We start from the raw sequence: 12,853 nt of genomic DNA, 5'->3' as shown, positions 1-12,853 counted from the left end.
TCCTTGTCCGTGATTGTTGTTTTGTTTGATTTTACCTGTTTTAAATATTTTAATATATGTGTGCAAATAATTGTATTAAGTGTTTATTTAATTTTAATTTGATTTACTTAGGTTTTGTTTTAAAATAAAATAAAAAAATAATAATAATAAAAGAGAGTGCAGAATTGGGTTGAAAATCAGTTGGGCTTATTTTCATTTTAAATTCGAGTCCCAAACTCAAACCCAAAACCCCATGTGTAACCCGGTCCACACCAGCTGACACCCAGGGCATCCAAACGACGTCGTAGTGACCTAGCTTGGTCTAGGCCGTTGATCTCAGATTGATCAACGGCCAAGATCACTTCCCCATTAACCCATGAACAAACCCGATCCATTCCGCCCGGACCGACCCAACCCCCTTAGGTCTAAAACGACACCGTTCCCTGTTAGTTGAAGGATCCTAACCCTTCATCTCACCCCATCCAACGGCTAGGAATCAACCCCTCACTAACTATATAAGCCTATAACCTTTACCCTGCCCCCCTATCCGAACCCCCAGGCCCTAGTCGTCCCCTCCACAGACTTCAGACCTCCAAACCCTAGCCGCCCCTGTATACCTTCACCATGAAAGCCGGCGGCATGGACGCCGGTGACCCCATCCTTAACACCATAGATGCTCCTCACCGTCCGGAACACAAATCCACCAACTACACATTTCGAATCCCCTCCCACCTTCTCGAATCTTCATTTGAAGATTCGAGTCGGAACCTAACTTACACCGATTGACCCCAGTTTTGCACCAGACAGTCCCCAGACCCCCCTCGTGACCAAACCATGCTTGGTTTGGTCCGAATCTGACCAGGAAAACACGAATCCCAGATCTGATTTTTTGAACCCTAGGGTTCCTCGTGCCTGTTCCGTGCCTGTTTAAACCAAGAGATTAGGGTCTAATGGACCTTAATCGAAGTGTTTCTCATTTGAGAAACACTTCGATTAAAGTCCGTTCAACCTTGAGAAGGGTCTGTTCAAACACAAGTTGATTGTTCTGTTTCTTCTTTCAAAGTTTTAAGGTAAGTTTGTTTTCTCTTTGTTATTCAGTACGTGTGTGGTTTAAAGGTCTGTTCGTATGGCCGAATGTTTTGTGTAATTTGTGTTTTGAATTTTACCAACTGTTTTCTCGCACCTTGCCTGGACCTCTGTATTTGATCAAATGTGTCCTCATTCACTGATAATGTGTGTGTATGTGAACGGCATAATTGACTGAATTGAAATTGTTTGAGTAATCAATCCCCAAGTTAACCTCTGTATTGACATGTGCAATCTGACCCCTTGTTGATACTGTTTGATTCTAATCCTTGGCTTTGATTGTGTATGTTGTAATTAGTATAGTCGATTCGATACATGTCGTCAAATAGTTTTAGCTGTTTGAATGGTAACAGTTTGATTTATCTCGCTGAATATTGTTTAAATCAAAATTGAGAATCGACTATAACTACTTACAATTGATGTATTTGAATCAGAAATATAAAGGGATTGGTTTTGTTTAGTTGCAGTTAGAATTGGAGGGCATGTGCACTTGTGCACAACATGTGCATAAAGACCTTTTCTTTTGAATTAAAATAGTTTGACAGCATATGCTGTCAGATTACATTCTGCTGCCCATACTCTGCTTTAGTTTCAGAAATAATAAACCTTACTCAAAAGTAAGTCTGCCAGGGAATATCATGGGGTTTGTTTTTATTTAATTGGTAAGTGGAAACTGAAAAGAAGATAGCACATGTGAGGGGTGTGCTGATTGTCTAACAGGCTGTTAAAGGGCTGATTTTAGGTTGATAAAAGGGAGAACTTCCATCAGTTTAACACAGATTTTGACATATACACACACACACACAGAGACACAGATACACATAGGGAACCCAGACTGAATATATTGAGTTGAGTTCTGAGAGAAGAAACAGATAGAGAGGGGACTAAAAGTTGACACTAAATTTCAGAAGAAGAAAGAAATAGGGAGAACATACAGATACATATTGAGAGAGGCATAACACAAAAACAGGAACTGCATTTCCATCGTTGTCTTGATTCTCACTGGCCTGGATTTGCCTGTTCCATATTGATTTCTTCTGAGTCCTGATTGAGGTTACTGGTTGTGTTGTAGCATTAGTTCATTTCCGGATTTGTTCTGCCTAAATTCTGATTCCATACTACTGGGAATTTGCTTCATTCTGCCATTTTTCCATCGGCTCTAACTGCATCTTGCACTGGGATTTGTCCTGTTGGTTACCTGCTGTTACTGCTGCTGCATTTGTTGCCATTGTTACTCTGCTGACTTCTCTTTTCTCTTCAATTGTAAAACATTCCAGGTACACAACTTCTGCTGTTACTGCATCTCGCGCATTTAACCCTTCGGGGCGGGCGCGCAAAAAGAAGGTGTGACAATTATAATATATAACTAATACAAGTATTAATCATACACAAGGTAAAAAAATATACTAAACAAGACATTATTAATGCATAAAGCTAACGCTTGCATTATTTTTTTTTTTGCTAATACGTCCCCGCAAACGACCCCTTAGTGTTTGGCGACTTGGGTGCCTTTTGTGCCTAACATTAAAGGCATAGTTATTCTATTTTCAATAGTTAAGGGGGGTAAAGTTGGCCATTTTTTTCCTTAAAAATTGGATTGAAGTTGCTTCAGTTAAGTTTCTTCCATTTTCCTTTATCAATGGATACTCCTGAGGTAAACTTCAGCTTTCCTACTCTTTCACTTTAGTATTGGTTCGCTGCTTGACCGTTGCAGTTTTGGAGGTTTTCTTTTGACAATAGCTATGCCAGTTCTTTTTCCTTTCTGTTTCGTCTTCTCTTGAGTAACTTTGGGCTACTTTATCTAGCCATTGCTTTTTATATTCTATAGTAATGGTTGACAATTAATCACGAGAAAATAGGGGAATTGATTTTGGGAATTACTACATAGTTGTGTTAATTATATCTTAAAAACCTTTGTTGGTTTTTATAGACAGTTCTTAGGTATTTGGAGCCTTTATATGGAAAAATTTACAGGTAATTTGTCTTCTATTCAGTTCTATTCTCTTATGTTTTTAATCTATTCTGCTGTAAAATTTTCTTCTATATACCCCTACGTGGTTCTTTGATGGAATACTGTAGTTATCAAAATTATTATTGTTGTAAAAGCAAAACATCCAGCTGGTGTACTCCATGTCTTAAGTTCACCAACTTTCTCCTTTCCATCCTTACCCCCACTTATAGGATGGTAGATAGAGATGAATCTAATAGTGATATTGAGGAAAATCAGTACCAAGAAACCGAACGACATTAGGAAAAGCAGAAACCGCCTAGAAACTGCATTATTCGTAATTGTCTAAAGGTTTGGAGTGGCGGGGTTGCTTAATTCATGAAACATTTGTGTTAACCAAGTTAAGGTAAGCTAAATCATCATCACTTCCAAATTATCAGAACACTTCTAGTTCTAATGATGATTATGGTGTCAGCAAAAGGATTCCACCATCATGTTTGTTCATCATTCATTGTGCAAACTGCAAAGACACCTGCTTGTTCTGCTAACGTAGAGTTTTGAGCAATTTGTAGTGATTGAATTGCTTGTATCATAGTATATTAGCGTATCACATTGAAATCTCGTTAGTGTTCTCCTTTTGTTTGGATATCTAGTTGGTTTTCTTATTTTCATTTAGAACATTCTATTTGACCATTGATTGAACTTCTTTTTCTTCTTGTTTTGCATTTTCTTCTTAATACTCCAAGGAGTTATCCAGGCACTCCATTTTTGTTTATGGACTGGATTTGTGCATTTAACTACTGCTATCGAAGTTTCTGATTTGATTCAAATGAGAAATATATCAAGTAATTCAGTGGAAAAGCAACTTCTAGAGATATTCTAGTTGAACATAAGGTGAAGCGCTTCTCAATATGTCTGTCTGCCAGTGGTTGGGCAGCTCATATTGTTGCTGATCATGGTGTGTATAGGATTGTCATTCCACCAGTTTGATTTCCAAAATTTTCTGTCATCCAATTTCAAGAACCAGAGCATAGCAGGGTGCACTAGCTTAAGAATAGGGATCTAAGCCCAAGTATTGGACCTTTTCGGTTGCATTTTCAAGCCCTATATTACGATAATACAAAAATAGTGTAGTTTGGCACTTGGGTAGTGCATCGATTAGGAAGCCTAGTCCTAAGCAAGATCAAAACATTGATCAATAGCTCGAAATTAATGTAACCGAAAACTTACGAATGTGAAAAAGCTAACAGTCAATAAATAATATTCCAACATAAGACAATTAAAAAGTGGCAAACTGTCGAACATGAAAAGCTTAATTAGAACTTGAAAATAAGAACCTACGCCTTGTTTAGTAACCATAATATTCATTTGTCTATATTTGTTTCCACTATGACAACATAATGCTTGCATGTGTCATAAGTTAAATATTAAGTTTTGAAATTACAGAATGAATGAATTTGGTGAGTACAAAAATGTTCTCAAAACAAGTTTTGGTAGGAAGTGAAAATGATAGCAGAGTTGGGGATTTGGTACCGTAGAGTGGGGATAAAGATGGGGATGGTGAAGGGGAAGGGGATGCGGGTGGTATGGGAAGAGAGGGTTAAGGGGTGGGGAGAAGGGTAGGGTTGTAGGGGTGGAGGGAGGATAAAGTGAGGAAGGAAGTGGAGACAGTCACCAAGTTATAATATAGAACTAAAAGAGCTAGACTTTTGTAGATCCACTAAGTCTCACGGAGGTTGTGGTTTCGAGCCAGTGGGTTTGTAAGTCTGCTGGGAGGACCAGGGGAGGGGTTTGAGGTAAGGAGGCAATGTTAGTTAAGAAATAAGTAAAGCAGGTACGGGAGGCAATATAGTTTAAGCTTTGCGAATGAGGAAGAAAACTTGTTAACAAAATTATGATGGAAGGGCTTTCCGGTAGCCAAATGGTTTCATTACTAAAAACTAAAAATTTTGTAGTACAGAAATTTTCAAACCTGATAGTAATCTACTACAAATTCAAAAACAACCAATCCAAATAGGACTGACTAAGTTGCACAATCCAACAGATAAGAATTTGAATGACAAGACTTCGTGACTATAAACTACCAGAATCCAACGTTTCAAGTTCAAAGGCGCAACCACATTACAAGTTTACAACTGTAAGACCATAACCCTTAACTGGTAAAACTACTGAGTAGTATGGTTATTTTTGGAGGATATTCAATGCAGGAAAAGACTTGTATATGTACATTGCAAGGATGAACATGATAACAATGAAGTTATCGTTTTCTATCAACCCTTTTAATATCTTTGTTTTTATTCTTTCTAGATGATGCCACACTTCAGGGAAATTGGGACAACTTGAAACTGTAGTAAATTTTAGCAATTGTGAGTAAGTTACCCTTGAAAACAGAGTAAAACCTAGGAAGCAGAATAGGTTGAAATATCAATTATAATGCAATAAAAAACAGAGCTAATCATGTATAAGCCTGTAAAATTTAAAAGGAATGCAATCCTGCAAACTGTAGTAACATTGTTGTCGAATTATGTTTGGATGATCATAAACAACATGAATATAATTTTTTAATATATACCTGTTTTCCTAGTGTTACAAAATTTTGATTAGAATATGATGTCTTAGGTTTTCTATTTTGAATATTTACGGATAAGATGTCAAATACCAAATTTGGCTTGCGAGGGCAGTTCAAGGGTGAAATTTAAGAGGGGAGATAGGGAGTGCTAGATAGAGGAGAGAGAGGAGACCAACGCGCTGCGGAATAACTTTTAGGGATAGAGGGTAAAGCGGCAGAGTGGAGCTGGTCGTTGTCAGCAGTTTCTGGTTGTTGGAGGGAGTGGTAAGACTAATAGGGTTTTCTGGGGACAGAAAGAGAGATAAACTTTCATCTTTGTATTTGTGAATGGTAAAGTTTATGCATCGACTTTTGCGTCAACCTTTAGCACCAAAACTGAATCAGATTCTTGAATATATCAGAAAAATGAAACACATCCAGATAACCATTTCAAGTGAATTGGATGCTTCAGTGAATTTTCCAAGAATTACTGAACTGTGAAACCCCAAGATTCGACCTTGGGCTGAATGTGTCAATGTATAAATTTTATGTAGCTATTTTCTTGATCATGAAAATTAAGAAAAAAGCTAGATATATATGTCTTGTAATATGAACGTAGTATATTTTCTATAGTTGTTAATACGATTAAATTATAGATTTATATTTTGTGTAATTACTGCTGAAGTACTTCCCATTTTATTTTCCTTTTAGTTGTTGAAGCAGAAGTTGCCTCATGATGCTCATAATGATGGCGACTTCTCGTTGATACTTGAGCTTCCTGAAAATGACAAGTTCTTCAAGAAAAAGAAGGTTTGAGGTTTTGAATCTGATTACTTTGATAGTCCTTATTCCTTCCGCCTCCCCCCCTTAGTTTTGTTACATTGTCCATATAGAAACTCGTCAAAGTCTGATCTTTATGTTTCTCTCATGTTCCCTGGGCGTGGTATCTCATCTAATCTTGTCTACAGAAACTGCTGGAAGAAATGGGTTCTCATGCAAAATTTGTATACATACAGAGTTCTGCAAGTACCGTTGAACTGAAGTCTTCCTTAAATTTGATGCTTCAGAGAGCTAGAATCATAAACTTAGATGAGGTATTGCTTTCTCAATACTAATTTCTAAAAGTGGTTGAGTAACTTTTAATTGCTAATAACACTTTTTTTTTTCTTTCCTCGAGTAGCTTTTTAAGAGTAGCAGGGATACTTTGTGAGATTTCCTCTTAAATGCTTTGATTTTTGGAGGACAACCTATCATTGATAGAACAGTTAAATTGCCTGCAATTTGGTATTTAAGCAAAAGATGTGCAATTAGTTGCTTTTCTAACGAGCTCCTTACTTACTAGCTCGGTTGTATATCTTCCAAAAAAACGATTTCTGCTAGAATTTCAATTCTGAATATTAACACAGCTTGCCACAACTTATCAGAAGAAGGAACCATTCATTTGCCACCAACATAATGATAATCATCTCCAGGTTGAGCTGCACTGATAAAAATTGTCCTTGGTTCAGCTGGAACTCTACTTTAGTGGAGAAGATGTCACCGATCTGGTAGAGTTTAATAGTCCAAGGAATGAGATGGAAGCTTTGAATTCAATTCTCACAGCAATTGCGAAGTTGGGTGGAGAACATTCTGCAGCAACTGCATTGCAAGAATTACGAGTTGCAACTGTCAATTTGATCTCTGAGGTGGCAAAGAACTTCAAAGAGGAGAGAAAAGTTGTTACTGTATCTAGCTGCGAGCAAGAGAAATGTTTACAACAATGGGGTGAGGACGAAGGTGTGAAGTCACAATTAGAGATATCTTGTAAGTTCTTATCTAACCATTAATCTAAAAGTCAAGATAACTTGTTTATTCTTGGCATACCTGATTGAAAATGCTGAAGAAAAGAGAAAACTCGTATTCCTTTTTGGGCTATGCATTGGAGCTTAATCTCTGAACTATACAACTATTCAGCGTTACCTTTACATTTGTAACTTCCCTGTTTATGTGAAATTTTGTGTTCTGAACTTTTGGTTGGTGTAACCAAAGACTCTTGTAACTTTCCTTCTTTTTTGCTCGGAGTTGTATTTGTCATTGACGTCAGAAACTACTTCGCACATAAAGGAAGAACATTTGCTGCTGTTTTAATTTCATTTATTTGTAAACGTTTTAAGACAAAGCCTATTTTGTAAGATGAGAATGTATTTTCACTTATTATTAGAACCTTTTTTCTTCCTACCCTGTCATATTGTATCCCCTCCCAGTACTACCAACTCAATTTCACACCTAGCCTCCCATGCGAATCTACCTCCATTGCCACTACTTATTGCAGCCCCTCCCCTAACTTTCTGCCTCTCCCTCTCTGCACCCTAACTTGCTGCCTTCCATTGCCGGGCTCTCTTTGCTTATTCCTTTCATCCTCTTCACCCTGGAGACCCTCTTGCCCATACTCTACTCGTCCTAACCTCTTGCCATCTACTTCTAGTTAAACTTGTTACAAGAGCATTTTTTTTTGCCCATAAACTTGTTTTTCCTTTTGTTTTTTTGTATAAAAGATGTTAGTGAAACAAATTAGCACATGGTATCAATTACACGTGTTGTGGTTGAGGTATGGGAGTAGCAACTTGGAACACTTCATGTGAGCCTATCCATTTCAATCTTGGTGGGCAGGATTACCTAGGCAAAATGAGCTTGTGGGCTGAACAGGCTGCTCAGTGGATTAGTCAAGGTGCATTCAAGCTGGCCTAAGCTCCACCAATGTTAATAAAAGAAACAAAAACAAATTAGCACGTGCTCCTTTTGTTTCCTTTTGTAATAGACAAAATGATATCTTGCTTTTAGTGATGACATTTATAAGTAGTAATCCAGAACACGCTTGCTGACAAGATAATGATTACTTTATTTGCATCTAATCAAGGGTGGAAAGTATGAGTCAGTTCTATTCCTTTCTGGTGAAGCTATTGTTGCTTCTATAATGCTTTATGCTGCTTACCTTTGGTGGCTATTCCTGTGGAATTTTTGGTGAGACTCCTACAACAATTGTCATCCTTTGCCTCTCGAATTTGTATTTTACCAATGTTGATACCCTGCTAACAACATTGCTAAAACATTTCTCTTCTTTTTTTTTTTTTTCTGTTTTTGATTGCAAAAACTCGCACCATCCTCCGGTTATTCTACAACATCCTAACCGTCATGCTTCTCCCATTATTTCAACCATATGCAGTCCTATAAACTCCTACTCTTCCAGTCTCATACTTTCCTAGCCTTACTAGTTATGCAGACATTACTGGTTAATCTGAGACTTTCTATGTTAATTTCCTGGCATTGTGTCCCTCACAAACTGTAACAAGCTCCTTCAACAGCTAACTTCTTGATTGAAAATGGTGGAAATACTATTTTCATTTCCTTTCACTCTTGTGTATCTTATGATGCAGATTTTGAGGGAGCGGGAAGGGGAGCCGTTGCAAGACAAGACATGAGAATTGGAGATATAGCCATGGAGATCCCTTTATCCATTGTCATTTCAGAGAATCTTGTGCATGCGTCTCAGATGGTACATGTTGTCAATGTTATTGCATTTGCTTGGTTAAATTATTTATGCTTTCTTCTTGCCTTTTCCCTTGGCTTGCTCCAATAATTCAGCAATTAGATTGTACTATTTTGGTGTTTCGCGTAACTTGCCATTTGTCATATTTTTTTTTGATAAGGGTATATCTTATAAATGGAAAGAACCACACTAAGAAAGTGCCTCTAAATTTACATATTGTGCAACTCCCGGATCATATCTAGCAAGGAATCAACATCATCTACATAGGCTAAGTTGCACCAAAAACCTAACGAGAAAATATAACTAAGTTTAAGGCCAAGGATATTTTCATTCAAAAATTCTTTTGTTTCTTTCTGTCCAAATTGTCCACCAAATGACCAAAGGGGAAGTGTTCCAAATCTCGCATGCCTTCTAGTTGAGACTAGCTGTTGTCCAGCTATAGAAAAAATCCCGAACATAGTGGTGCATTGTCCAGTTTAAACTCTAATGTTGATTGAAGTGCTTATAAATGAAAACTTGATATTATCCTCTAGATCGTAATTCTTGTATGGTAAAAGGACTTAGAAGGGAGGGTACAGTTGCATGTCCATAAAGTTTAGGCCCAGAAGTAGTTTCAGAAGAAAGATATGAGCTCTGACCTGGGAAATGTGCTGCCTTTATTCATTCCTTTCTAATTTTCTCTTTCCGGTGATTCTTTTCTCTGGTGTACTTTCTTTTTATTATGGGAGGGAAATCTTTTTTCATTGCAGGAGATAATCTTTCGAACTTATTTAAGAATGCGAGTGTCTTGACCGATGGTTCGTATAGATTGAGCATGGCCATAGATTCACTAGTCAGATTAAGATCGATGAAGAAAATTTGAGATGGGTATGCGAACAAATGCAGCAAGCTTCACGGGGCTAGGGAAATCTTTACAGAATATGGGGGAGGAAGATTCAAGCATACATCTACAGAGTTTATCAAAATTACAACATTCATAGCAGATATCTCAGAATCGAAACATGGGTTGGGGACAGGGAAAAAGCAATCATCATTCCAGATGTTGATTACAACAGGGGATGGGGTGACATAGCAGGAAAGATATTACATTTTTGGGGGAAGCCTCTAACTACAAGTACAAGGAAATTGCAGACTTGCAAAAAAGATCCTTCTTGACTGCTGCAGCAATCACAAAATGGCCCACACAGCTAGAGGAAAGAAAAACCTCCTGTAAAGCAACTGTAGAGAGCTCTCAATTTCTAGCGAAATGCTTGGTTGGCTGTTTCAACGATCCTTTCCGCTCCAGCCCCAATCCTGAAGTCATCCAGAAATGGTTCCTTTCAAGATGGCAGGTGACGACAAGCCTCAGAATCACTCCTTTAGCACACAACAAATTCCTCTTTGAGCTCCCATCCAGGCAAGAAGCAGCCAGAATTAAAGCAGGGGATTGGTATTGGAATGGTAGGCACCTATCTTTGGTGTGGTGGTCACTGGAGACTGGGTCATCTCCGGCAAAAATGAAGCTGGTCATAAATGGGTGAAGGCATTTGGTATTCCATTACATGGATGGACAAGGAACACATTTTGTTACCTCGGTGACTTATGTGGTGGCTTTGCCGGGATAGACGAAGATACAAAACACAGATCTAATCTCTATTGGGCTCGTATCCGTGTTCATAGAGAAAATGTTGATCCCCTAAAGGAATTGGATCTGCTGATTGATGATTTGAAATATAAAGTATCAATTTTAGAGGACCAAATAACCAAGATAATCCAAGATGCAGACAGAATTGCAGGGGTGGAGAAAAAGGAAGACGGTGGAGATAGGGCAGAAGGTTGCGCTGGTGGTGGCTTCTTCAAGCAACTCGAAGATGACAGGGGAAAACCCATTGTGTAGTAGCGCTATGCACAGACATCAAAGCTACTTTAATTCAAACGTAATAAAAGCGACTCAAAACAAAATGGGTGACCCGCCATGTGTGCTAGCCCCTAGTGTTAGTAACAGACATGATAAAGAGGCGGACAAGAAATTGGGCGGAAAACTGGATCAATTTTATTATGCAAAAGGCTTAAAGGGCAAACAAGGAAAAGAAAGGCATCTTCTATAGACAAGAATGGCTGGCTATTGGACCACTCATCGACCCATGCTCTAAACGAAATAGCCCTCTCCCATGGTTAAATAGATTCGACCCTCTCAGTTGAAATAGAAGATGTAGAAGAGCAAATAACAGAGCAGCAGATTTCGTCCTTTGCATGCGATTCTCCATCAGATGCAGATGACGAGGCAGAACCAATGAATATGATTATTCCAAGACCACCGCTGCTGAAGCAAGAAACAATACGCAGCTCTGAAGCTGATTTCCTCTTGTGATATTCTCTCTCTTCCATGGTATGGTATGGGCCACTCTGATTCGCAAGCTATCGGTGCACCAGCAGTTATTGAAACCTCAAGATGGACCAAGTCAGCGATGCTCAAAGCATGCAAGGTGTTTGGGGTAAATGTTGTGGGGTTCGAACATGAAATTTTTCCCATGGTCATGCGAATGGAACAAAGAGACAAGAACAAAATCAGAAATCTTCACTTAAGATTAAGACAAAAGGGAAGAAGAAGCAGTCCCTGGAATTGGAAAGGTTGAGATGAGGAATGAACTATGATGGTAAGAAGACATGGGAAAGGGACAGACACTACAAAGCCTTTTCTGGATGAAGATCAAAGTCCTAATTTTGAATGTACGGGGCCTAAATGAAGCGGAAAAAAAGCACAATAAAATCATTGGTACACAAATGGAAAGCAGATATAGTTTGTCTCCCAGAAACAAAAATAGAAGAGTGGTCACCATATTGGATTAGGCAAGTTTGGGTCGACTAGGCAGAACTCAATTCAATTGTAAAAAGTGGTGGTATCATTGTTCTTTGGGATAAAAGACAGTGGCTCAACCCGGGGGGGGGGGGGGGGGGGGGTTGCATCAAGGCTCATACACTATCTCATGCATGTTTGAAAGCACCCAAAAGGATTTTAGATGGTGCTTCACAAGGGTGTATGGCGTGCGTACTAACCCAGAGAGAGTTTCTCTGGCATGAGCTTGCAGCCATCAGAGGAATATGGGATGATCAATGGGTCATAGGGGGTGACTTCAATGTTTGCAGGTGTGAGAGTGAAAGATATAATTGTATAAGGAGGTCCAGGGCCATAAAATCCTTTACTAATATCATACACGATCTGGGCATCATAGATTTGCCTCTTCAGGGTGCTCATTACACTTGGTTAAGAGGTGAAGATTCTTTGTAAGCTTTAGAATAGATAGGTTTCTTATACCCCCGATGGAATGAAAACTTTAAAGCAATCAAGCAACTAGCGGTTCCAAGAGTTGCCTCAGATCACAGACCTCTATTATTGGAATGTGCAGATTGGGCAGCAAACCCCTCGTATTTTAAATTTGAAAATATGTGGCTTCAAGTTGAAGGCTCTATGGATAAGGTCAAGGATTAGTGGCTTAGTTATGCAGTTGAGGGTAGTCCAGACTTCATTTTGATGCAGAAACTGAGAAGTCTGAAAAAAGACATCACAAGATGGAATAAGGAGTCCTTTGATCAGATGGAAGCAAGGAAGACTAAACTACTGGAGGATTTAGCTTTACTGGAACTAGCAACTGAAAACAGACTTATGACACAAGCAGAAAAAGAGGAATCAATGCACCTGAAGCTTGAGCTACAACAGATAGCAAAGGCTGAAGAGGTTTCGTGGAGACGAAATTCTAGGTGTCTGTGGCTCAAAGGAGACAAAAAC

The 12,853-nt window shown here is 38.7% G+C and overlaps 1 protein-coding gene across 4 annotated transcripts; it reads left to right on the top strand.

Moving 5' to 3' along the window:
• Window positions 1–2,625: 2,625 nt before the first annotated feature.
• On the top strand, window positions 2,626–10,058 carry LOC104235575 (uncharacterized). 4 transcript variants are annotated; one of them, XM_070153201.1, is made up of 6 exons: window positions 2,635–2,719; window positions 6,273–6,371; window positions 6,530–6,655; window positions 7,070–7,364; window positions 8,975–9,093; window positions 9,837–10,058. In XM_070153201.1, the coding sequence occupies exons 1-6, from the start codon at window positions 2,705–2,707 to the stop codon at window positions 9,876–9,878; spliced, it is 696 nt and encodes a 231-aa protein (XP_070009302.1). In that variant the 5' UTR covers window positions 2,635–2,704; the 3' UTR covers window positions 9,879–10,058. The 4 variants fall into 4 exon arrangements, with proteins under 4 accessions (XP_009787668.1, XP_070009302.1, XP_009787665.1 ...); XM_009789366.2 differs by lacking the exon at window positions 9,837–10,058 and having other exon boundaries at window positions 2,626–3,039; window positions 8,975–9,246; XM_009789363.2 differs by lacking the exon at window positions 9,837–10,058 and having other exon boundaries at window positions 8,975–9,246.
• Window positions 10,059–12,853: the final 2,795 nt, after the last annotated feature.

The sequence above is a fragment of the Nicotiana sylvestris genome, chromosome 8, assembly GCF_000393655.2.
Source record: "Nicotiana sylvestris chromosome 8, ASM39365v2, whole genome shotgun sequence".
Lineage (NCBI taxonomy): Eukaryota > Viridiplantae > Streptophyta > Magnoliopsida > Solanales > Solanaceae > Nicotiana > Nicotiana sylvestris.
This window is presented reverse-complemented; position numbering and strand designations above follow the sequence as displayed.